The sequence below is a fragment of the Hyperoodon ampullatus genome (assembly GCF_949752795.1).
Source record: "Hyperoodon ampullatus genome assembly, chromosome: 4".
In the NCBI taxonomy this organism is placed as follows: domain Eukaryota; kingdom Metazoa; phylum Chordata; class Mammalia; order Artiodactyla; family Ziphiidae; genus Hyperoodon; species Hyperoodon ampullatus.
Genome location: NC_136917.1, coordinates 69,437,665 through 69,465,407, shown reverse-complemented (window position 1 = coordinate 69,465,407; position 27,743 = coordinate 69,437,665). Strand labels below are relative to the sequence as shown.

The following is a 27,743-nucleotide window of genomic DNA, read 5'->3' as shown; positions in this document are numbered from 1 at the left end:
GGGTAGGGGCAAAAGCTGAGACCTGAAGAGGTCTAGGGTTGGGACAAGGAGATGGCATGAAGACCTAGAGAAGATGGGCTATGTCAGAAACCAGGGCCTTCCACGTCCAGTTCCAGAGCAACATCTAAAAAGCAGGTGAAAACAGCCAGGGCTCAACAGACACCAATCAGCAAAGAACACAGGCAAACCTTGGGACAGTACTGACCACAGGGGACCACACAAGTACCAGGCATCTTTCTGCCAAACCCTAGCAGTATGGTGTATGAACTTCTTAATGAATTTATCATGGAAAATTATAGGAGAAGGTGGGTGAAAAGACCCCAGAGCTGACTAACCTAAATCCGGTTGGGATTGAGAAGTTTTTGTTTTAAACTGCAAGGACGTAGTCACCCTATGTGGGCAAGTTCAAGTTCACATTTCCCCCCTGCTACCAAGAGAAAAAAGGAGACCAATAAAAAGAATAAATCAGTTAAATTTTGAGGTATGCCACACTAGATTTGGATAAACATGTTCTTTGAAATGGATTGCATTTAGGAAACATTTTTTTCTATTTTTAACATTTGCAACTTTTAAATTTGCTACCTAATTTACAGTCTTTTGTGCCCTTAGTATATGATGGTCCCAATCTCAACAGCTATAAAACTGTAACGTTAAACAATTTGTCCATTGTTGCTGGCTAGTTAATGAAAGAACTAGAAGCAGCACTCGTAATTTCTGACACCTGGTCTCTTTCTAATAAAGAGAAGGTTTTTGTTTGTTTTAAGTTTTAGTTGTAAAGTATCTAAGACAATGATGCACTGAAATTTACTGAAATGGTAAATGACATCTTTTATTTTTTTAAGTTTTCTGGTCAAGATAGAGAAATAGAAAAGTTCAAAACCTGATAGAATGGTTTATATATACTTTTTTACTTCTCAGAGAAGACCAGAATCGCAATTCAGCTCTAAGATGTTTTTTATTGCCTCTCCTATGAAAAAGCATCAATATTAGGATCCAATTTCAGTATTTTCAAAATGTGTTCATTTTAATTTGGCACAGTTCCTCATTTCCTCTGTGTCTGCCAAGTCAAGCGCCTGCGTGAAAGAGACATGTCAAACTTAGACAGACCAGAGGGAGTGCCTATAAGAAGATGAAAATAATCAGAATGTGTTACAAAGAAAAGTTGATCTTCCTGGGTCTCCGAAGCTTCAAAGTGATCTCAGATCTGCATCTTCTGCCTGAGGTTATGGGCTAGATAGACCCTTCCTGTCTTGTTTGTACATCTGCAAAATGATATGTGCCTTTATGGCTTTCCAGGTGATGTATTACAAAATCCTCTAACTGCCTTTAAACTGGGTCACTGTGTAGTGGGTCCCCAGAAGCCCTTGGCATGCTCACTAAATAGAAAATGCAAAAGTTCAACAGGCAAGAATGGGTGGCAGCTCTTTATACAGACTTCCTAAATAATCACAAAGAACTCACGTTCAAATGAAACCAATGCTCTACACTTCTCAGGTTTGATGGTTAGTGTATCCATCTTTATTAGAGAGTGATCGATGTAGAATGAGGTAATATAAAAGGAAACTTCCAGCTGTGCTTCTGAATGGTTGGGTGTGTGATAGGGAAATCCAGACAATAATCAACTCCCAGGGTTGTGCTAGTCATTGTTCAGAACTGAATAAATATGCCGTTTAAATAGTTGTATGCAGCACAGTACCTCCAACCATTCCCATTGTTTTCCCATTTGCATTAAACCTGGGGCGTTCTTTTCCCATGCAGGAGCCATAAGAAAGGTGGTATCCAGTAGTAAACGGTGGACCACTGACTGTCCAGATCACAGTATTTCACATGACCCCATGCACAGGCTCATAGCAGTATTCTGCCAAAGTTTGACCCATAGGGAATAGACCTTTGAGGTTGTTTAAAAGTGGCAGGCTGTGAGAGAGAAGCCTATTTCTTTTCTCGGAGTCTAATTTAGCTGGAAAATGGAGACAGGCAGAATGTGAGTTTCCTGTAGCTTCCTGCATGATGTAATTTTATTAGACACAAACAAACTTGCTCTCAGTGACTTATATTAGTCAACTGACATATTTATTTTTATGTAAAATGTGACCTTTAAGCTGTATATGGTGCATCATCCACTAAGAACACAAAATAGCTCCCAACAATGTCCCTCCACAGTCAGTCCAATCATCAGATCCAAGAGCAGAGATCACTTTCTTAAATTTCACAAGGCATAACATACCCTGAGTCCGACAGCACCACTAAGAGTCCCAACATTGTGGACCACCACTGTGGGCCACGTAATGGTGCAAACCCTGGAGATCAGAAACCAGGTGACACCCTGTCTCAGTCCCCAAGGAGTTCACAGGCCAGAGGAGGGGTCAGAGATTTAGATGGGCAAATACTAACAGTAATCCACAGTGCACTGATGGCTGTCGAAAACCTGCTGCTACTGTATAAATTTGGGAGGTCCTCCTGATTCTGGACATGTTACCGCTTACTTATAGTCTAAATGGACCCTCAAACTATACCCTCTCCTATAACTTGATCATGGGGAACTAAAACAGAACATAATGTATTCCTCTCAGCACCGTCAGTTGGTGTGCTCCATAATTTATATGTACTTATTGATAGAAATAGAGATATAGAGGGAGCATTTTTTTCTTCACGGTCCACAGAAGGGATGACAACATACAGTAAAACTGAGAAAGAGGGAGGGAATGAATACCACAGTTCCCTATTTTTACCTTATTTCAAGCCCTTCACCCATTAGTTTAAGACCTATACCCACTTAGGTACACACCCACCACCTCTCACCAGAAAACGTTTTTGTTGGCAAACAATATCCAGCAGGAAATGTCACTGACCTGAGATGGTGTCTTCAGGCTGTTCTTCCAGGAGCCCCCTTTTAAAGCATAAATTGCACACCCTCATTAACAGCATACAGCAATGGCTTATAAAGCTGTTTTCCTGTTATCTCCAGTGTGAACACGTTCCTGGGTTTAGGAAAAAGAGAAGTGATATTTTACTGTTTTCTTTTTTTAAATTGAAGTATAGTTGATTTACAATGTTTTGTTAATTTCTGCTGTACAGCAAAGTGATTCAGTTATACATATATATACATTCTTCTTAAAATTATTTTCCATTATGGCTTATCACAGGATATTGAATATAGTTCCCTGTGCTATACGGTAGGACCCTGTTGTTAACTTTTTTAAGTGTGGTGGTTAAAGGTTATACCAAAGAGCTTTTTTTTTTTTTTTTTTTTTTTTTTTTTTTTTTTTGTGGTACGCGGGCCTCTCACCGCTGTGGCCTCTCCCGCTGCGGAGCACAGGCTCCGGATGCGCAGGCTCAGCAGCCATGGCTCACGGGCCCAGCCGCTCCGCGGCATATGGGATCCTCCCAGACCGGGGCACGAACCCGTATCCCCTGCATCGGCAGGCGGACTCCCAACCACTGCGCCACCAGGGAGGCCCCCAAAGAGCTTTTGAAACTTAAGTAGCCCAGGAAGCCAAGGGCTTCTGCCTTTACAGAAACCACGGGAGAAAACTAGCTCCTAGGTAATGAAAATCTTCTTGAAAGGGATGCGGGCAGTGAGTCTCTTGTCTTAAATGGATTCCTTTTGGTGATAAGGAAGTATTCCTTGGAGCCATCATATCTGAGACACCCAGGATTGCTCCAGAGGAGGGACTCTCCACTCTCTGTTTAGATTTTTGTAAGCAACTGAAATTTCTGCTATAGTTTTTCCTCTTCTGTTCAGCTCTCAATGAGCTCCAGATGCCTTCAGTGGGACTTCCTAAGGTTTGCTATGTGCTACCCTGTAACCAGGTTTACCTTCTACCACAGAAAAACCACAACCAGCTGCAGATTGCCCTACCTGTTGACACCCTGTTACTTAAGTCAAAGTAGTCTTTTAGATTTAACACTGTGCTTTGCTTGTAGCCCTGATCAATACCAGGTTCCATCATCAAAAGTTAAACAGTCCAAACGCTCTCTCCTGCTGTATTGACAGCTACCCATGGTTGTTTAGCAGCAGAGGGAGTGTTCTGTTTTACACATGAACTTTCTAAGGACCGCATGATACAAGGACAAGATCAGTGTTTTTAGAGTCAAACAGATATAAACTTGACCCCCATTCAGTAATCTTCTGTGACCTGGGGTAGTTCTGCAAAAGCAGATATTATGGTGCCTATGGTACCGATCAAGAAAATGAAGCCCAAAGAAGTTAAAGTAGGACACACAATGAGTAAACGGCCCAGGGAGAATTCAAATGCAGATGTCTCTTTACCATATTTCCTTCAAAATTGGGTCCCTGCCTCATTGGGGCATGAATGTTCCACCTGTTTGGATTAATATCTGTTATAAACCTTCATTTGCCTCTTTACTGTTGGCCTCCTTAGTAACGAAGTAGTTCTACATCTTGAGGCCTCCTTGACCACAAAAGGGAAAGAAAACATCGTGAGTGCACTGGAAAAGAGATTTTCAGGTTCACTTCTAGCTAGACTGCTGCTTTCTGTTAGTAACGTGATGGGGGGGAGATTTTTAAACCCAGCTGTAGTTATTGTGGTTAAATCTGATGTGGAGATTAAGTCTATTTTGGAGAATTTTAAAACACATGACTTCAGACTCCCTGGAGAAAGAGAGGAAGGAGCCTTAGAAGAATTTTCTCCTGGACAACTCTGGAGATCTTAAGAGCTGTTAACAAGGATAGGCCTTTTAGATTGGGATCTACTGTCAACTTTCTGGGACAAAACCAGACAAAATTGCCTAAAGACTAGACAGTTCTTCCAATCAGTGGCTCACTCATAATAGTACATGTGCTGGAGGGCAAAATGGAGTTAAGAGGCTTGGCAAGACACATCCTTCTTGACTGCTTGCCTTAATCCCAGGTGGAGGAAAATGGAAAAGGCAACCAGGAAAGGGGCTGAGGGGACCTATACCCACACCCAAAAATTTGAGTTTGTTTTGACCTCTTTCTGATGGTGTATATGTATGAATGTGGATAGAGAATGGGAAAGAGGGGTAAGAAATTAAAATAATTGGAGGAGGGATAGAAGTATGTATCTTGACAAATGTTCTCAAACCAAAATAACTGCTCCTTGGAAATTATAGCAGATGTAATAAGTAGGAGGGAAGATTGATCTGGTGATCATGAATATCATGGAAGAAACGAGTTGCACATTTTTTCAGATCTGGAGACCTGACTGGTTCAAGATGTTTATAATTGGAGAAACTCACATCCTCACTTAATAAATCTTGCCTTACAGAGCCAGAGATGGAAATTTCTTCTACCCTCTCTGTCCTCACTAGTACAGCTCTATAATTACTTATCTGAAATTTGGGGGCCAAATATGTTTCAGAATGCAGAAGTTTTCAAATCTGAAAGGTAATTCCAACAGGGGTGGGGATAATATTCATACTCAGATATAATAATATTTACACTGAATGGGATGTATAAATACTATAAATAGTTTCCTATCAGTTCAGATCAGATTTTGCTGCCAGGTGAATTCAGATCAGGTCAGGTGAGATTTTGCCACCAGGTGAGCTATGAAAAACTTTCATTTTCCAGAGCTTTTAGGATTTTGGAAATAGAGCTATGGGATTGTGAAACTGTACAAATGAAAACTTCTACTTGACCATTCTGCTAAATAGAAACATCAAGTGATTTACAGGAAGATGGTGAACTTTGATTTGGGGAATGTGATTAGAAACAGTAGGTAAACATTAATAATGATAGTTAACATTTCTTGCACATGTGCCAGGCATTATTCTAAGATTTCAACATGAATTAACCCACATAAGTCTCTTATAATTCTATGAGATACTGTGTTGATGTATTGATAGGCCTAGTTACAAATGAAGAAACTGAAGCACAGAAAGTTTAAGTAACCCTGCACAGCACACAGAACAAATGATCTGAGGGGCCCTAATTTGAAAACAGATTGTTCCCTTCTCTGAATATTTATACTACAGTTTTATATTCTACACAAAGAAGACAGTTCTTATATATCATTCTATTCACATTCCTCTCACCTGTAGGAAACTAAGGGGTGTATTTTACATTTAAAGTTACTATATTTCTCAAGATGCTTGCTTTCATCCTGAAATGTCTTTTGTATTAGGGCATTTGTAATTCTTTATCTTGAAACTGAGTCAGTTAACAATTATTGACACAAACAAGTTTACTGTGAGTAATGTAAGAGGAATTGAGCATTTACATTTTTCCTTGAAGGTAGAGACTGATTTCTAGTCACTGTTTTATCCCTAAGGCCCATCTTAGAGGTTTGTGTATAATAGGCACTTTGTTAGATGAATCAATGAGTTCAAATCTCCAAAACCCCCCAAACCAAATGAATCCCACTCCAAAATGATAACTTGTATTATTCCATTTATTTACATTTTTCTCTTCATTGATGTTAATTCATTAGAATTTTTAATGTGATCAAAACTTTTTGTTGATTGGTTTTTTTGTTTTTTGTTTTTGCGGTATGCGGGCCTCTCACTGTTGTGGTCTCTCCCGTTGTGGAGCACAGGCTCTGGACGCGCAGGCCCAGCGGCCGTGGCTCATGGGCCTAGCCGCTCCTTGGTATGTGAGATCTTCCCAGACCGGGGCACGAACCCATGTCCCCTGCATCGGCAGGCGGACTCTCAACCACTGTGCCACCAGGGAAGCCCTGTTGATTGGTTTTTATATAAAAGTATAGCATTAATGGATGGGAGGTAAACCACTTTGCATTTGGTTGAATGTAGATATTATTTTAGCTGGGCTCCACTGACTCCTGGCCATGCTGATACGTATATGTATTTACAGTGTACATATGCACATGGAATGTGTGACACATCCAGATAGCATCAGGCCTCACACAAGCAGCACTTGGGAAATGGTGCTGCCTATCCAGTTTTACCACTCCAAATACTGGATTGCTACAGTCAGGTGCTTCCACCTGGTTTCCATGCCTGTCTCTGACAACATCTGAAGAGTTCCTTGACTCAGAACTTTGTAAAGATGAAAGGATTGGGAGTGCCAGAAACCATCCTATAAGCCATACTATATACAGTTTTCTAAATTTACCTTGAGCAAACTGTTCAGTTTCTCCGATTAATTTTCAATCCTATTCATTAAGGAATTTGTGGATGAAAAAACAATTCCTTCCTGGCCCTGGCCATATTTTGCACCATTGCCATGTCTCCACAGGATTCTCCTATGTCTTGCACTGTTCTAGTTTCAGACTTAAATGGTAGAATCACTTTTTTCAGGGCTTCTGTACTCACACAGAGAATTCTCAGTCTGTCTATCTGCAGTTGTTCAAAGTTCTCTCTTAAAGCACAAAGTTTATTTCATTGAGGTTCTATAGCAGATTCTACTTTGCTACTGTATAGGACAGTGCTGGGACTTTAGAGAGTCACTTTTTTCCAAAGCATCCTCTGCAAAATTACCCATAACTGCTCATTCTTATAGCTTTTCCCTCTGCTATGGTGCCATGCTAGATCTCCCTCTCCCTCTCTCCTTCCTTCTCTCCCTTTGTCCCTCTGTACTTCTATCTATTCTGTACTGCAGGGGCCAGATGGGCTATCTTGACAGAGAGTGCAGCTTTCAGATGGGGTAAGTCCAGACAAAGGGCTCCCCATTGAATTGTAGTCATTTACCCTATTTCTTCCTGTTTCACATTATCTACTTCTCTGGATATTCTTGGATCACAGAGACATATGCGTACACATGCAGAGATACACACGCCTGCACTCCTATACCATCCCTGCCGCGAGATGATAATTTGAAGATTTAAGCTGTCCTATTGGCTTTACAAACATTTATTAAACCAGCCATTAACATAGAATCATTTTTAAGAATTTAGTTTTCAATTTTCATTGAAATTCTTCCTTGGCAACTTTCTTATTTCCCCCATATGGGAGACTCATATTCATATGTAAATATGTAACTTTGTGGTTTATCATCAATAGGGTTCATAAATTCCAGGAAGCTCAAAAAAACTAAAGAAGTATTACTCAAGTCATTTCTGCTCACCCTTTGGCTGTTTTTCTATAAGAAAAGATTGACAAGTAGTTTGGGGGGCTACTAATTAAGGAGGGAGATACTAAATAAGCCATTCACTCCTACCATTCATCTGCCAAAGAAGATTGAGTCATAATCACCATCGTCGCCTCCAATTTCATGCAACAAGATCTGGCACTTACCATGTACCCACTACTGAGGAATATAGATGTAGAATGGGCTGTTATACCAGGTTTAAGAAACTTAAACACCAACTTGTAAACTAACAGCACATTAAGTCCCAAAATAGTTTAGAATATATGCCCAGAAGTCCAAAGTCCCTAATACAATCATAGAATCCTAGAGTCAGGAAAGTTTTTCATTGATTATATAGACTGACATTTTTGTTTTATAAATGAAGAGGCTGACACACAGAGAGACTGATTTGTCCAAGATTTTAGGAAATTATTGCAGTGGCCACCCAAGTAGTCTAGGCCCTGAGCCCTCCCTCCCTCCCTGTGCATCTTTTGGGAGCTGCCCTCTCTTTCCATGCTGAATCATAAAATTCACTTTTTGGCTCTTACACACTATTAATTTATCCAAGGGTATATTTTAGAATGTACGAATATATATTTTTTCTAGTCTGTGATGTATATAGTAGACATTTTAGAAATGTTGACATTCCTGGCATTAAACATCACTGTGTGCTAAAAAGTACATGCCACTAAAAAGATTTCTTATTTATTTAGATTTTAAAAGTCTCTTCAAATGATAAACAAATATCAAAGCCAAATATGGTTTTTTGGGGGGAGAATAGTATTTTTATTTATTACTTGTTTATTTATTTATATTATTGGAGTACAGTTGCTTTACAATGTCGTGTTAGTTTCTGCTGTACAGCAAAGTGAATCAGTTATACGTATACACATATCCCCTATTTTTTAGATTGCCTTCCCATTTAGGTCATCACAGAGCACTGAGTAGAGTTCCCTGTGCTGTACAGCAGGCTCTCATTAGTTCTCCAGTTTATACATAGTAGAGTATACATGTCAACCCCAGTCTCCCAGTTCATCCCACTGCCCCCCCCAACCTTGGTAATCATAAGTTTGTTCTCTACATCTGTGACTATTTCTGTCCAAGCCAAATTTGAACCTAAACTAATTCTGCATGAGTTCTTTAGCCAAAAAATAATTAACTCAATTTCCCCAATATCAAAATGTCACCATGAATAACTTCATCTTTTTCAAAACCAATAAATTCCATCCAAAACAACCAGTTTCTTATTCTGCTAGAATTTTAATACTGGTGTGGCTATTACTAGATGTTTCCTATAAATCTGATTTTTACGATTTGCTTTATTTCAAGCTGTCTTCCAGACAATGATTATTTAATTTATTGGAACTCTTGCTACGGAAATAGCTGCAATATGAAACTCATAATAATTGGGAAAGGTCTTTATTTCCTCATTATTCATTCATTCATTTGCTGGTCTGCCTCACTTCCTTTCACTTCTGTCAGAAAATCACTGTCATAAATTGTGTTGCTTTAAATGCATTACAATGTTATAAGCTTAAAAGTCAATTGTACAGCCCACCCACTGGTTCAGAGATGAGCTTTTTGTAATCAAATATGATCCAGTGAGGGATATTTGCTGAGGCTTATGGGAAAGAAAATCCTCCTACTTTTCTGTGTTGATACAGGTAGACGCTCTCTTTGACATTAGACAGAAGGAGGTTTATCCCTGGAAGACAGTGGCAATCATCTGGCTACCAGAATACTACCAGGCTTAGGAAGAAGCTGACATTATAAAGCAAAAGCAGAGAGGCCAAAAGATCTCCAGTCACATTCCTGGGACTATTAGTTTAAGTCTTGCCTGAAACTAGTCCTATCTCAATACATTCCTTCTATTACGTAAGCCAGTTAGAGTTGGGCTTTCGGGTTTTTTGCAACAAAAATAGTACTGAATGCCACATTACTATTGGCATTTTGTATAACAATTTTATTCACTATGGCAGACACTATTAGTCACCTACACACATCAAAAAAAAACCCCAAAAAAACACTATTCTTCTTCCTTCTTAATGGAATCCCAGTTTTATTAGTAATTTAGGTAGATAATGTGTTTCAAAAGTCCTCCCCACCCACCCTAAAATGTTAATGTTTCTTAGTCTTAACCAATCATGGGGATTCCATTTCTGCATCAAGGGCTGCTTTAGGAATGTGATATGATTATAGACAAAGACACGTAAGGTAAATCTGCTGTGGGCATCATGGAAGATTTCCTAACTCTTAAAAAGACAAGACTTTCCTTTGTCTTCCAACTTTTAGACAATGCCCTGTAAAGAACAGCCACCTTGTAAATAGGAGGGAGAAACAAGGGAATCTAGGAGAAGCCAACCTGGCTTCTGTGAGCCACAGAATGAGCTAACTTTGGAATTCCCCAGACTTCACCTTACGTGCAATAATAAACTCCCCATTGTCTAAGTTGCTGCAAGTCACATGTCCTGTTATTCCGAGCTGAAATCACCCTGACTGATATATTCACAGACGATATTGATTCTTTGAAGCTAATCTCAAGTAAAAATCGCCTTACACGATTGACTAAATCCAATCTGAGTCTTTAAAAAAACAGAAACTTTTACAATTTTAGGCACACTTTCTCATTTGAAGGTTCAATTTAAGTGGTTTAAAGAATAGAAGTTACCAAATAATACATAATACAGATTAAATTTAAATAATTTCTATATCTTAAACCAGAGACAAAATGAGAACTGGCCTGCTGAAAAAGAACGTGTCACTAAGCATTTGTTTATCCAGGTGGTTAGAACCTAGGGACACTGGGAGGGTCATCTTGGAAAGTGGCCAGAACAAATGCCCACAAGTCTTAATGGTAATCCTGCTGCCAATTCCTAGGATTCCTGTTATCTTAGCATTTTTCTGATCAGAAATTAATAATAGATGAAAACAAAAAAGAACGAGACACCTGGCTTGTTCTTTTATTCTTGTAAAGCCAGGGATATTCCATAATCAACTGAGAAGTGCTCAGTAAATGACCCCTATGGATATGTTGTGACCCCAGATCAGGAGGATATGCTAATGGGCCAAGGCTTGCATGGATTTACATGAATACCTGACAGCAGAGGTGGAGTGGAGTGATGAAATTGAAAAGTGGCCTGCATATTTCAGATCTGGTCCTATATAAGGATTCTAGTGGCATCAGTCATAATAACAGAAACAAAACATAAAGATTTACTCTGCTTTGTTATGATTGCTAAACAAGTGCTTAGTAAAATGACATAAAGTAAGTGCTCTGTAAACGTTCATTCTTTCCCCACTTCCCTCCCCTCCCCCCCTTTTCCTTCTCTTACAAGTCTGGAGGAGGGGGCTATGGAAAAAAAAAGTGAAATCATAGTTATGGAAGTTCTCTGACATCTCTAAAAATTATAAATATTATTTTTCCAAAGTTCATGAACAATACATCCAAAATACATACAAAATTTCCTAGTATCAGGATGGAAGCATTTTGGTAAGTGTTTCACTAGTCTCCTAGACAATTTTCTGTGCTTCTCTAAAGTGCCTTGGACTTAAGCCCAACCTGAAAATAACTCCTTTACCATTAGCTTTGATCATGTTCTCAAGGCATATAATTTACATGACAGCGTAGGTGACTAATGAGAAAACATCTATGAATTTGCACGAAATATCAGAAGTTTCCTAAATAAAGAACAGCTTGTTTGAGTTCCCTCTTGGGGAATTTCTCCATCGCTTTTGAATTATCTTTTGTAATTTCAAGATGAAATTACATCTTGAAATTTCAAAAAAATAAAATCAAGCTGATAAAATTGGAATGGCATTCCACTGGGAGGAGGAATTGAAAGAATCATGCTCCACAGGCTGTCCTCAGGAACAGGGCATTTTTATGCTGCCAGTTTAACTTAACCGAGGCACGCCTGGTCCCCACTCATCCCTGAGTCAGGTACCGTTAACTGTTAATAACTTACTATTGTCTAATTTCTGTGAAATTTAAACTAACGCCAATTGCACAAAATGAAAGTGAAAAAGTTAATAAAAATAAAGGTAGGTACAATTACTTGTATAGGAGGTAAGACTGATAAGCATTTGTTTCTGTTATTCCTCTCAAGTGTACAAGGGCCTCCCTCCTTTGATATTTTCTTACCCATTTCAATTCTACTATTGCTTCTCATGCACTTAAACCACTTTTATGGTTCGTTCCCTAAAACACACTTTTCACTTGGTCTCTTCTTAATTGGTCCCTGTAGATTCCAGCAATAAATGTCCAAGTGCTCAGGTGTACCACTCTAAAGCCCTGATAAGCTGTCCCCAGCAGCTTGTTAGTTCCTTTTGGCCATAAAGGACTATAACTGAGGGGCAAATAGTGGAGTTTGGAAAAGTCCTTGATAAAATAGTACCTCACAGAGATTTAAAAAATAATTTTTGAATAAGAATTACAAGGCCACAGAGGTGAAAGATGTTGCAGGATCTTCTTGCCTGACCTCATGGGTATGGAGACAATTAGACAGAGTTAAGCATTATTTAGAGGTTTCAATCTACAGGACTTTGTGACAAGATGGATGGAAGAGGATGGGAGTAAAGGAGAAATCTAAAGTAACTCTCAGGTTTCTGTCCTTAGCAAGTAGATGCATGGTGATGCCATTTTACTCAGCTAGGAAATACTGGAAGGAGATCAGTTTTGTACGTTAGATAACGAGTTCAGCTGGGGACATTTTATCTGAGATGTTTATGAGATATCTCAAGAGAAGAGTCCAAGGTCCAGAGCTCATGGGTGACCTAGCGTTGTAAATTTGGGCATCATTCACACAAATAGATTACAACCATGGCCACAGGAGTAAATGAAATTATCTATAGAGAGAAAGAAGAAAGTTTAAGACCAGGAATGTAAGGATCGCCCTGCAGTAATTGCTCTGAGGAGGAGCCCACAAAATGAGACCAAAGGAGTATTCAGAAAGTTTGGAGGAAAACAGAGCATCATATTATAGAAGTCAAGTGAAGAGTGTTTTAAGGGGGGCTGCCAACAGTGGCAAGTGCTCAGAGGTCATTCAAGATGAACACTGAAGCAAGTCCATTGGATTCAGTGACATTAGTAACTTCAGCAAATCCTAGCTTAGTAATGTCATTAAAAGCAAAAGCTAGAGTGCTTTTAATGCGTTAACGTGAGGCAGGTATGCGGAAAGGGAGTCACAATATAGACAACCTTTCCAAGAGATGTATCTGTGAAGGGTAATACAGTGGTAGAGCAACAGCTGAAGAGGTTTCAAGTAGTAAAAAGATTTCATTTCCTTTCTAAGATGGTAGCAACTGAGTTACATTTAAATGCTAATCGCTTGAAGCCAGTAAAAAGTTAACATTTACAAGGAAGAGGGACTAACAATGGCATAAGATTCCATAGGATACAGGAGGGCCTGGAATCCAGACCTCTATCCATTTGGGAACCCTGAGTTTCCCTGAGTTGAAATCCAAGTCCCCTGGCTAAGCAGCTTCTGGGCCTCCGATAATGGATGGATTTCTCTCATTACTCACCAGATATCACCTGGGGTGGAGGAGGATAAGGAATCTGATCAGAAATTGAGGGTGATCAGATACCAAGGATGGGAGATTCTTGCTAAAGTAACTTAGCAGGAGTCTTGCTACAACTGGATTCTTGAGGACAAGGCTCAAGGATGAGGTCTAGTCAAGAAAACGGCCCAGGGCTTCCCTGGTGGCGCAGTGGTTGGGAGTCCGCCTGCCAAGGCAGGGGACACGGGTTTGAGCCCTGGTCCGGGAAGATCCCACATGCCGCAGAGCAACTGGGCCCGTGAGCCACGCCTACTGAGCCTGCGCGTCTGGAGCCTGTGCTCCGCAACGGGACAGGCCGCGACAGTGAGAGGCCCGCGCACCGCGATGAAGAGTGGCCCCCGCTTGCCACAACTAGAGAAAGCCCTCGCACAGAAACGAAGACCCAACACAGCCACAAATAAATAAATAAATAAAGCAAAAACTGTCAAAAAAAAAAAAAAAAAAAGAAAAGAAAACGGCCCAGAGGAGCCTGACTAAAGTTTGGTCAAGGAGAGAGCCTTTGCCACTGTAGTATTTTTTTTGCAATTTATTACACCTTATGAATAGATTCCTTAACTCCAGTCAAGAAGTACTGAGTACAGACCTAGCACTGTATCTAGGGGACTGGAAGAATTCAATGGTGCCATCACAGTCATCCCAGGGCTAATCAATCAAAAGGAAGAAAATGAGGGGCAAGGTGAGAGGGAAGAAAGAGAGCTGTGTGTTGTGAAGCAGAGCTGTACAAGTCACTCAAAATTTCGCACAGGAAAATGATTGCACCCAAGGGTCCTGTTGTCACAGACATGTAATGGCAGTGTCAAGTCAGTGACACTAAAATGACTTCTACCTCCTCTCCACAAACCCCGTTCCCCTACATAGTTTACACAAGCAAAGTCCTGGTCAACAAAAATGACGACTCCTTTATCCCATCTTTCTCCACAGCTAATTTTCATTAGCAAAAAATAAACCTGCCAATACTATTATTACTACAGCATCATTTTATTTCTCAATGCCATACAACACCAGAAACTATATTATCTTTTGAAATTAACACAAACAAAGTAAATTGGCATTCCTCATTTGATAAGGACTTAGGCTCATATAACCCCTGTGCACCCAGGAAGAAAAGCATGAATGTCTCACTGCTGGTCACTCTAGTGCAACACGTGGTTCAAATGATGGAAATCATCTTTATTTTATTCCTCCAAGTGACTTTCAGTCCATACGGATTCACTTCAGTAGAATCCATATGGATTCCACCTCAGATAAGCATAGAAATTATCCTTCATCTATTGTCTCTTCCTTTCTCCCAAACTCCTGGGTCTCCCGTTCCCTTGAATTTTCTGTTTCCCTACCAGGAGCCATATTTACCTTTCAGCCTCTGGCCAGGCTGTCAGTCATTGTGTTCATCCATTATTCTCTTCTGAGGAGCCAGACCTATGGGAGGGGACTTCAGGTCTGCTCATAGGAAGAGGTGAGAGAGATTCCAAAACACCTTTCTTCTGCTTAGATTGATTTCCTCTTGGCATAACTCAGGTGCACTGTTATGCTGACAATGCTCATGTGTCTTATCAAAGAACCCCTCTGTAGAATAGTCTGCTGTGATCTGAGACCCTGAAGTGGGTGGGAAGGAACCATGCCCCGAAAGGGAGTGATGGAGTAGGTTAACTTATGCTGTCCTACCCTCACCCTAGTAAAACCTTTGCCCTACTGGTGTAGGTAGGAGGTGGAACACAGCACTGCATTCTGCCCACCCAGCAATTTCTGGCCACTGGGTGTTCCCCCCTCCATCATGACCCAGCCTATATTCATTTTGTGGCACCAACTTTGAGACGTCCTCACTTGCTTTCCTATACAAAAAACTCTCCCTCACCTCCCAAGCTAGTGCCAAGATATTCACATGTCTTTCTGCGACAATGTTCTTATTAGTTTTCTTGGACATATCACGACTCCAGCAAGCTCCAAGAAGAAAACCCTGGATTCAGATCTGCAGAGGGGATTCCCTTGCTCCCTATATGGCCATGGTGGCTGTTAAACACTTATGGAAGCTGGAGGTCACCATGCTTCCACCCCAAGGTTTGATCTTTCCCTTCCCTTCCCTTCCCTTCCTCTGACTCACTCCCCCTCCCACTCACTCCTCATGGGAAGGAAAAGAGAGACTCCTCTCCAGATCAGCTTTTGAGGAAATGGATCCATCCATGCCCTGGGAAACAGAAGCAAAAACAAAAACTCCCAAACACTCACCATTTTCTCTGGGTATTTTGGAGATAATTTAGCCACGTTAGAATGGGCAAGATGAGATTTAAGACAATTAGAGGAGGAGCAGGGCTGTGAGGACCACGGATGCACTGGGTCAGCTAGTTACATTTGTAGGCGGAGCCCTTTCGGGTAAACAGGGAGTAACACAAAGAGCACATCAGATGTGACCTCTCTCCTCTAGCTGTGTGCACAGCAGCCTTGTAAAGAAGGGGCTTGCCTAGGGGACTCCTGGCCTACCTCTTAGGATTTCACCAAAAGCTTTGTTCGCCATGTCTACTGTAGGTCAGCAGAAATTCAAGTGAGAAAACCAGCTGATCATCAGAATTAGCCAGGGAGCTTCGTAAAAATATAGATTCCCAAATATCCTCCTAGATTCACCTGAGCAGAATTTCAGCAGTGAGGCCCTGGATTCTCCATATTGACAGGGCTTGCCAGATGCCAACTTGGAAAACCATTTTTTTAAAAGACATTTTTATTGCCAAGGTAAACCCACATATACCAAAATCTGTTTTCAGAATTTACCTTTTCAAAAGGGACAAGACTGAGAATGAGAATGGTTATCCCAGGTTTTAGATTAATATATAATGTATTTATAATAAGAGGAGAAATCTTATGGACATATATATATATATATGCAAATATATACAAAAAACTAAAAATGTGGAAATATTAGCATCATTAGACTATGTTCAGTGATGATATGGTATTGCTATTATAATTTCCTTGTAATTTTTTGTATGTTTTAAATAATCAAAGTAAAAATACACTTGCAAGTGAAGATTACTCAGTATTATGGATTTGTCCTAATCCATTTAATCATTCCCTTAATGATGGATGCTGAGGTAGTATCTAGTTCTCAATTTAAACTCTCGGAGCTTTGGGGGAAAGCTCACTTTATGAGCTCACATCATCAGGAACTACAGCATCCCTTCATTTTCTACACAGTGAACTAATTTCAAGTTTGCCCTCTCATGATGCCAGGAGGGAAAGAAGTTCTAATATGTTCCTCAGAGATCTGTTCTTGCCTGAGTTAGGTTACAGTTCGTGGATTTTCCAGACTGTGGAGGATGCGGTGACTACAGACAGAAGGTCATATTCGTCAGTAAAATACTTTTTCTCTGCAAGAATTCAGCAGTCATGTCCACCACCTAGTGCCCATGGTGCTTCCAGAAGCAGTGTGGAGCTTGGAAACAATCCTTCACTTAGTGGAGTACACAAGGTAACCACTGCCCACAAGAAAAACAACCTCCATGTTGGTTTCCAAGTGGTTTTTCCTTTCCCCTGCTTTAGTTTTGCCCCTGACAGGGTGATTTCCTTATTCATTGTTCTTTAAATTGCTCTGATCTGCATCAAAAAAAAAAAAAAAAAAAAAAAAAAAAAGGAGGCCTGGATCAGGTTCAGAAGGCTATTTTCTTCCTCCTGAAGCCCAAGCCCTGGTGAGCTTTGCCCAGTGTTCAGAAGAGCCTGAAAATCGTGGAGGGTCCTCTTCCTGGGGATCAAGATTAAAAAAAGTTTGTACCTTTTACTGACAATCTGTGGATGGCAGGAGTTGACCTGAAGGCTTCTTGAGGTTTCTATATACTGCTGGTGCTGTTGGCTGAGGGCATGACTCTGTGTGCTGTGACCACCAGTCTGTCTCAGTGGGTCCCTTTTTGAGGATCCTACTCTGCAATCAGAGCCTGGCAGCACTCATTCCACCACTGCAGAAAGTAAGATAGGTCCACCTGGCCCAGGTCCTGTGGTGGTTGTTTTTTGTGCTCAGCTTGAGGCTGAGAATAGTCTTCCAACTGCAGTAGTCCCATGTCAGTCTGTTCTTGGTGATCCTGGTGTTCTTCTTGGTATTGGGGCCAGAAAGGACACTGAGTATCTGGGTCTCCTCCTATAGTCAGCAGTACTGGCACGTAATTCCCAAGTGTTAGAGTAGAGGAGAGTTCTCTCCTCCCTGCACAGCCTGCATGGGCTGCATCATGACACCTTGTCTTTGGATCACACAAGGGACAGAGGATACGTGGGATGGGAGAAAGGTAGGAATGGTTGGTTCCTGCTGAAAGAACTGGAGGAAGGAAAATGATGAGATCTGCCTGGGAGAGTGCACAGGTTAATTTTGTGCTGCAGAGCTGTCAGACCAGGTCTCCCATTTGGGCCATCTACCAAGGAATTCACAGGCTCACTTCTGCTCTGCCTAGGGTACAGAGATCTTGGGTCCTGAAACCACATTTGAATTTCCGATTCTGGAATGCCTGTTTGGCTAGTGTTTTCCTGTTTGCAGTATCAAGGAACTGGTTCCTCTTGAAGGCTTGAACTAGAATGTTTGATTGAGATCTTGGGACGGATGTCTGGTCTCGTGTGGCTCCTTTTGGTAAGTATTCTTGAGTATAAGGCTGAGGCTGGTTCTGTCCATGGATTTGGTCTTCTAAGGAGGAACTGAACCCCAATCGTCTCTGTCTTGCTCTGTGGTTTTTAAACCAAATCTGAATTCTTAATTCTGGAATGCCAATTTCCTTGGCCATTTGTTTCCTGTTTGCTTTTTCAGGGTAAAGGTCATGTTCAAGCCATGCTTTCAGGATATTCTTTTGACTCTAGTTGTAAATAATCTTGCCTTGCCAGGTTTCTTTTTGTAATAGTATGTCATTTGCAGTGCTGGTCAAATCCATCTTGGGAAGAGGTATCCAGATTCTGCAAAGATGAGTGGACAACTCGGAAAACCATTTTTATAGCTTATAGAATCTAAGCCATAGATCTGGAAGAGATCTACTCTAACTTTTCCACTTTTCTATTAAAAAAAATTAAACTCGGAAAAGTTAATTGCAATGTTGTACAATCATAACAGCTTATTTTGTTTAAAAATTGCAGTAGTGAAAAATTTTGTTTGAAGAAAAAATGTGCCTGGTGAAAAAACGGAGGGACCAGCCTAGTGATATACCAATTGAAACCTCTGGACTGATCATTGCCATGGTGATTTTGTATCATTTATGCACTTAACTTTCATTCATTTATTCACTTAACAAATGAGTATCTACTATGGGCCAAGGCTGTTTCAGGAAAAGAGGATACAGTAGTGAAGCTACTCTGCCCTCACCGAGCTTTTATTCTAGTGGAGAAGAGAGACTAGCGACAAGATAAAAATATAATATAGAGTAGTCAGATGTAGCCTGTCAGTAAAACCAAAGTGGGGAACAGGGATTTGAAGTGTTCAGCAATGGGGGCTGGGTTGAAATTTCAGACACAATGGCCAGGGAAGGCTTCATTATATGAAGGTGACTTTGGAGAGGAAAGACCTGAAGGAATTGAGGGAACTGGTCATGTGTAGATCAGGGGTACAATTATCAGGCAGAGGAAGGAGCAAATGCAAAGGCCCTGGGGTGGGAATATGCTGGGTCTGGTAGGAATAGCGAAGATGTTGGTGGGAATGTAGCAGGGTGAATGAGGAGAGGAGGGTGTATAGGAGGTGTGTCAGCAAGGCACAGAGGGGCCAGATCACACGGGTCGGTGTAAGCACTTGGGTTTTTAGTCTACATGAAATGAAAAACTATTGAAGAATTTTGGACAAGAGAGTGTTTATACCCAACCTATGTTTTAATGGAACCTCTCTGGGCAGAGTTGAAGGCAGACTGAAAGGGCAGTAGCAGAAGCAGTGTGGCCAGATATGAAGCTATTGCAATACTTAAACTACATGTTCTGGGTGAGAGACCATTAACCATTTCCATAAATGCTAAGCATGGATATCACAGTGTGTTTATGCTTCAGAGTGACAAAGGAAGGAGACTGGGAATCTGCAGTTCCCTCAGCCTGCTTGGCTCCCACACATGTCTCACGGTGAGAGCATCCTGCCAGCACAGGAGTGACACTAGTGGTTAGTGAGTAGTGCTTTTCATTCCACCTGGTACCCAAATACTAAACAAGTCCTCAAAGCATCCATATCAGCAGACCCCACATGCTGGCTCTGGGGACTGGAGCAGGAACAGCATCTGCTTGAGGCCAAGGAACTTGAAGTAACAAGTGCTTCCTACACAGTCTCTCTCACTCCTTGCTTTTCCTAAGTGTTTTTATTTTTTCCATCAAGTGTTCTATAGGCTCTCTGATCCCTTTGCTCTCCGGAGCACCTCCCCATGTCATCAGGGCTACAGTCCTTCCATCAAGGTTTCAACTAAGTATGTTGTCCTTCCAAAGCACTTATTAAAACAGACAGATATTTTTAAGCTCTTAGGTATGGGACTGTTGGGCTGTTGCTGGGTGAAAATGTCTATTTGCTCCAGTCTACAATTGCACCTCAAATTTTCCCTCTAAAACACAATCCTGTTATAAGACAGGTCATCATTATGATATGGGGAGTTTTGTGATACATATCAAAACTTCCTAGCAAATATCAGACTGTTTTTAAATTATTTTAACTGACTAAACTTATTTGCCAGGTAAATCTGTTCTTATAATGCTACTTGGTTTTTTTTCCCAAGTCAACAAATTTGCCAACTTCAAATGTATTCTAAGTGTTCAAATAAAAACATTGATGGAGGGGGATACACAAGTCTGCAGGATGTAAGACAAACCTGATTTTCAAGAGGTAAAACATTTGTGCTACAAGAATGCAAAATGTAAGTGAATCATTTTATTGCAGAGAATTACCATTCTCAAATGTTCATTGCAACAGTCTAGAGAAGGATAGAAAATTAGGAAGGTTTTTGTCATTTTGGATTTTATCCAAGTAAAAAGAGGGATATATTTACAAGGATGTGCCAATTTTCAAGTCCAAGTATGGCAACAGATGAAATTGGACTCCCTTGTGGTTACTGTGAAATATACACAGCTTTCAAAACCAGCATGAAGGTGAGTTAGAGTGATGAGCATTTGAGCAGAGGAGGAAGCTGACATAGTCTTTTAGGCCAAACAGTAATCCTGGGTGCCTCTGAGGGAGCGAGGTATTTAATCACCTCACCAGTGGGAGTCTTTCTTATTGAGTAAATACTTAGCAGCCTCAGCAGTCAGCTTGAAAGGCAGAGAGAAAAGTAAATGTCCACAGGTGAGTACCCAGTGGAGGTGCTTGTTTAAGCTAAATCCTGTGTGTCCTCTAGGGCCTAACTCAGCGTAGCCTCTCCTACCCAACTGTGGAACTGTGACTGGGGCCAGCAGGCATCTGATTTATTCTCTATGAGCAGGATCCCAGTTACCGAACTAATTATTAAATGAATGAATGAATGAATGAATGAATGAATGAATGAAAAAGATGACCATGAAGGATGCTTGAGATCTAACTGGGAAGAAGTGTGTTTCCCACTGTTAGAGGTATTGGAATCAGATGCTCGATCAGTGATTCTCAGCATTTCTCTGTTCAATGAACATTTTTGGGTGGTGACATCAGTAAAGGGATCGAAAGGGGAATACCCCTTTTTAGAAAGAAATATCTATAAAAATTTAAAAAAGCTTTCCAGCCATTTATTGGCCACTTTTCACACTACATCTCTTTCCTCTGATTAGCTGTAAGCTGTACCCTGCTCTCCTCCAGTCTGTTCATGACAGCCTTCCACCTGTCAGATAGCTCTATAACAACAGGCAGCTGCACTTGTGGCAAAATGCAAATTTCATTCTTTGATTACAATTGGCAGCTGACCCAGGAAGAGCTTGAGGGACACCAATGTCTGCAAGCCACTTAGAAAATCATCATTTAGGGATGCTGCAGAAATAATTCCTGTACAGGTGAGATCAGAGCACCCCCAAAGGGCACATTCCAACTTTAAGTCCCTCAGCTTCTCAAAGTACAATTACCTCTGCTGTTGTCAATTTAGTCATTTTTGACATGACTCTCATGTGACCCTTGGCTAAGAGCATGAAGGTTTTGAGGGACTAAAGAATGGGAAGCTGGAAGTGGCCAAAGGCATTTTGTCCTTCAAGGGTGACATAGAAACTTGAACGTAGCTTGGCCCAGCTGGAAGAAGAAGGTTCCTATTGTCTGTCCTCTTTCTAAACCTGCACAACTATCACCATCCCTTCTCCTGCCTCCTCTTTGCCATGACCCTAAACCCGCAGTCTCACTCCTGCTTCCCACCTTTGTAAGGCAGAAAGAGGGGAAATCCTGAAAAATAATGTATGCTTGTAAAAACCTCTACAATAGTAGCAATTGTGATGACGTCATACCCTGACTGTCGCTAGTCAGGTTTGCCCCCTCTGTCTGACAGAGAGAAGATTCTCTCTTGTCTCTGGGTCTCCTACTGCCTCTGGGTATAAGGTTAAACCTGAGATTATCTGGTCAGCAGACAGAATCCTCCACATCTCAGGCAGCCATGGCCTTGGCAAGACTATCTGAGCTTCTAGCAAAAGGCCATGGAAGACAACAGGTGTTTGAGATCTGGGGGCATGTAGAGTTGTCAGGACTTTAGGGACACACATCCCTTCCTATTAAAGATGAGGGAGTTTGGAGTAGGGAAGAGCAGTGCAGACCAGATTATGTGAAGGTTAGTGGTAGAGTCTGAAAAACTTACTGGAGTGGTCTTGGGCTATTTCTAATACAAATAGGATGTGAATCCTGGAGTCCCTCACTTTATTGAAAAGTTTAAAACACTTTTATTATTCATATGTGTTTAGAAACAGAAAATATTTTTCTTATATGTGTAAAGAGATCATTTAATGGTAAAATATACTTGTATGAGAAATCTCCTTTTTGGTGCACCCATTCTTTAGCTTGTCTCCTTATCGGCATTTTCATGTAATACATGAAAACATTACAGTAGAATCAAAGGTCTCATGCCATCTCTCCTTTTTTCAGCCTCATGTTTCTTCTCTACACTTTTTCCAATTATCTTCTCCCTGTGCTATGGGCAGAATTGTGTCCCCCACAAAAATCCGTATGTTGAAGCCCTAACCCCACAATGTACTAGTATTTAGAGATGGTGCCTTTGGGAGGTGAGGGCAGGGCCCTCTGAATGAGGTTAGTGCCCTCATAAGAAGAACCTGTGACCTCTTTGTCTACCATGTGCAGACACAGCAAGAAGGCAGCTGTCTGCAAATCAGGCTGAGAGTCCTCACCAGAACCCAACCACACTGGCACCCTGATCTAGGACTTCCAAGCTCTAGATGTATGACAATAAATTTCTGTTCTTTAAGATACCCAATCTATGGTATTTTGTTGTGGTAGCCTGAGCTAACCAAGACACACTTACTCTCTTTCTCTCATTGTCATTCTACTTTCTCCCTCTACTACACTCTTCCGAGAGGGCAGAGACAGAGGGTATAGCCCTGGTGACTGTGATTGCCTATGTAAGGCCACCCTGCTACATTTTTACCTCTTTATCATTAGAATTCAGTGAACAAAGTATCTTACCTATATTGCGTTATTTTAAAAAAAAACAAATTAAAAAATTGTTTTTAACCAGTTTGCCTTTGGGAATGATGCTAAACTCCTTTCTTCCCTGTGCAATTGGTAGAAAATAACTTCTCCTAAAAAGAGAGGGAAAACTGAGGAAAGAAAATATTGAAGGAGAGGTCAACAAGAAAGGAGAATCTGACAGACATAGACAAGGAGAGATGCTTCTGATGCCCCCTCTGTCCCTGAGCCTCACAGTGCCCAGCCCTCTCTATCCTGCCTGCCATTCCTTTCCGTAACATCTTCCCACTGCCGCTTGCTGCCATTTCCCTTCTATTCTTTCCTCTCCTGTTGAAACTCACTTCAACCCCTAAGAACCCATTCTCCCAAGCCCAGATTTCCATGCCTCTACCTTCTAGAGTAATAGAAGACATGATCTCTGTGCTAATAGTTGAGGGCCAGCAATCCTCCCTCCCAAATAACAACTGTACATGTTAACTAGAGCCATCTGCAGGGAACACATCCACCTGTGTTTCAAAGACTGCTCATCCAAACCTAAGTGTCCATTGGCAGATGAATGGATAAAGAAGACTGGCACATATATACAATGGAAATATTACTCAGCCATAAAAAGAAACGAAATTGAGTTGTTTGTAGTGAGGTGGATGGACCTAGAGACTGTCATACAGAGCGAAGTAAGTCAGAAAGAGAAAAACAAATACTGTATGCTAAAACATATATATGGAATCTAAAAAAAAAAATTGTTCTGACGAACCTAGGGGCAGGACAGGAATAAAGACACAGACGTAGAGAATGGACTTGAGGACACAAGGAGGGGGAAGGGTAAGCTGGGACGAAGTGAGAGAGTGGCATGGACATATATACACTACCAAATGTAAAATAGATAACTAGTGGGAAGCAGCCGCATAGCACAAGGAGATCAGCTTCGTGCTTTGTGACCACCTAGAGGGGTGGGATAGGGAGGGTGGGAGGGAGACGCAAGAGGGAGGAGATATGGGGATATATGTATACATATAGCTGATACACTTTGTTATACAGCAGAAACTAACACACCATTGTAAAGGAGCTATACTCCAATAAAGATATTAAAAAAAAAAAAAAAGAGTGCTCATCCAAAAGGAAACTCCAGCTCAGCACTATCCAATAGAACTATAATGAGAGCCACAAATGATACTTTAAATTTTCTAGTAGCCACATTTTTAAGTAAAAACAAATGAGTAAAATTGATTTAAAAAATATATTTTAGTGCAACGTATATCTAAAATATATCATTTTAATACATAATCAATTTTTTAAGCCTAATGAGATATCTCACGTTATTCTCAAACTGTCTTCCAAATCAAATATGTATTTTATACCTGCAGCACATCTCAATTCAAACCAGCCACATTCAGTTGGTTAATGGCAGCATGTGGTGAGTGGCTACCGTATTGGGCAGCACAGCTGTAGTCAGAGAAAGGGAAAGGTGAGGCCCAGCATATCAGCAAATGAGGAAGCCCCCACCCCCCATCCTATGGACTCCCTCTTCTGGGCTTGAAAGCACAGGCCTCTTGAAGAGGGCACAAATTAAATGCTTCTTTGCGATTTGAGATTTTTTTCATTGCTTTTTAAGAAAGATACCCAAACTACCATCTCTTTAAATATTATCATTAGAATCTCATATGTTCAGAACAAAGATTTCTCCATAGATTCTTGAAACGTAGTACATTGCTGACGGTAATTTCTAAAAGCAGAGAACAGCCTGATCTCTCCTCTCATCACTTTTGTGAAGCCAAAGCATTGTGTCCAGTGTGCAATGTGGTGCTCAAGTTTTCACCCCGTTACTTCTTGAGAAAATCATGGCTACAAATTAGTTTTATTTGCTGAGAAATGGGTGACTCCCTGCCTGCACGGGCTATCACAACAAAGCTGCCCCAGCTTTAACAGGTGTATATGTACACAATAGTAGCAGCCCTTTGTACCCTGGACTTAACGTTATGCTTCTTTCAGGTGCAGCTGTGGGTTTGCTTTCACTGTGGTTTGAGTAGAGGCTGGACCTTCAATTACATCAATTAGCTGTTGACACCATGTGTCAAGTTCATTCATATGCTATTAGCTCAATTAATCCTACCATGGTACCCAAGCCCTTGATGTCCCTTACTTTTTATAGCTGAAGTCTGCCTTTTATACAACGTAGAGAAATTATTTTAATGGTAGAAATTTCAGGATGAGAGTGATGTGGAGGGTGGTACTGCTAAAATCTAGTAGAATGAGGTTTCCTTTCAGTAGTTAAATTTTTTTGACCATCTAGTGATATTTGTTTTCAAGGATTTCCTGCTGCCAGTCACTAATCTTTTATCTCTTTGACACAGCCTCTCTCTCCTTCCTTACTCAGACCTTTATCCTTATCTGAGGGGTTAGCTGATAGAAATTGATAAAGATAAGTTTTTACATTCAGGAGGCATTTGTGATTTTATTGACATGCTGAAAAGTATTCAGACCTAAAATAAATTAATCTCTATACCCTGCTACAGAGTTTTCCTGATCACCTCAAATTACACCCCTGCCAACTCTAAAGCTGACTTGGGTTAAGAAACTAGTCTTTTCTCATTATCACTTTTCCCAAAAGGGACAGTGGCAACTTTTTTTTTTTCAGTCAAATTAAAATTCACATTGAAGTGTATTTCTACTTGATTGTAGCCCTTGTGAAGAATTATTAAGAAGAGATAACATGAAATCTGGGATGGCTATTGTTTGTAGATTGAATTTTCAAGGACAGCTTATTCCCATGGTTAATTGAAAGTTAAATGTGTATAAACAAGAGTTGGCAAAGACTGATTCTCCTCCCTCTCCAGAGGCTTCTAAGATTTCTTTTCATGAGCACCCGGAGTCTTTCCCCACACTGGTCCAGATTCCGTTCTCAGTATATCTGGCCAGATGACGCAACATCTATGTTCTCTTTTAAGAACGTGAGAAATGAAGCTTTTTCATCTTCCCTTTCTTTGAGTTCTGGGAAATCCAATTAAAACTGTTCAGACTTTCCTTTTCTTGTTTGCTTTAGAAGACAGCTCACTGGAAGAGTGCTATGGTGGTCTCCCGCCTGTGGAAGAAGGTGACCGAAAAATCAACCTGATTGTGGAGTTGTCGACCCAGGTTTCCCATCAGACTGAGAAGATCACTCAGCTGGAAGAAATTTTAGAAGAAAAGGAAAGGAAGATTCAGCAGCTGGAAGCCGAGCGGGAGGCCCATCCTTTCCCAGAGGTCAAAGACTCTCCAGAATGTTTACAAGAGGTCCCAATTTTCTTTAGTAATAGCATCACTCCTGTGGTCTATGACGAGGATATTTAAAGATTCTTAGTAAAAAAATAATAATAATAAAAGTTTATTAAGTGTTGTCAAGGTGAAGTCCAGAGCCCAAGCAGACTCACTGGCAAACTCAAGTTCAAGTTCATGGGTTTGACCTATTCTATAAGGTTCATATTGGAAGGAAACAAAACAAAGGGAAGTCCTCAGACGCAAACACTGAATGTTTCCCCTTTAGACATTTGTCACATAATCCACACAGCTGTAGAATACTTTGTTTTCAGACATTCCTGATAACAGAGGGAGAGGAAAAAACACAAAGCTAGAGAGATGGTCAAAGAACTTAGCATTATCCTCTTACCAGAGGTTTGTCACACTGCAAGGGAGGGGTGGCACGAATCCCATTTTATTATGCAGCTCAACTCTGAACAGAAAGCAGTCATGGAGGGTGAGCTTCAAACTGGGGAATGTTGGGGTACTGAGAGCAGAATCATTGCCAGCAGATTAAATAGCCATGAGGTCTGTCTTTTCGTATCCTCTAGAATATATTTCTCGATGGTATGTATTTTATTAACATTTAGCAAGGGTAGAAATGAAGTAAAACCAAACCAATCAAAAGAAATAAAGAATGGATGAATCAGAGCTGCAGTCCTTTGGGAGAAGTGTCCTGGGACAACATCTCCTTGGGAAAACACATAACACTGATTTTTCCCTTACGAGCAACATTAAGACCAAAGCAAAATATACAATTACAATTGTACCGAGGAGCTGTGGATGGCACAAAATAACATCAGGAAAAATAGAGGATGGGCAAAGGAAAGCTGCCCTGTAATTAATGGAATAGAAGACCTCATCTCATATTCTTCTCCCACTCATCCCCTTCAAATGAACTATTTCTCATCCATAAAGACCAGCTAGGTACTAACTTTAAGACCTTGCTGCTTAATTCTTACTCTCTCGGTACTGCGGACTCAGGCAAACAGCTATAGCTATCCCATGAGTCTGACTGTATTGCTACTTCTCGATTTAGTTCAATCAGTTCAACAACTACTCATCAGAATTCTTCTATCTACCAGGCACAATAATAGATGTTAGCAATATCATAGAAAACATGAAAATCACAACTTTTATCATTCAGGAATTCACAGACACAGTTAAAGAGTCTCCTTAAAACAAAGTTTTTAAACCTGTTTTTTTTTTTTTTTAAGGAAGTATTGAGTTTTGGACTCATAATAGCTTTGCAATATTGACTCTAGAGGTTCACTACAAAATAAAACCATGGTTCTACCAGTAGGTTCTATGTTCATATAAAGCTAGAATCTTCCCATATTTGTACAT

The 27,743-nt window shown here is 40.7% G+C and overlaps 1 protein-coding gene across 1 annotated transcript in view; it reads left to right on the top strand.

Moving 5' to 3' along the window:
• CCDC192 (coiled-coil domain containing 192) overlaps positions 1-26,450 on the top strand; it is a gene marked incomplete at both ends in the record, with an annotated part of 201,962 nt that extends 175,512 nt beyond the window's left edge. Inside the window, 1 exon segment of the mRNA XM_079703822.1 lies at positions 26,164-26,450. Coding sequence (XP_079559948.1) covers positions 26,164-26,450 — 287 coding nt within the window.
• Positions 26,451-27,743: the final 1,293 nt, after the last annotated feature.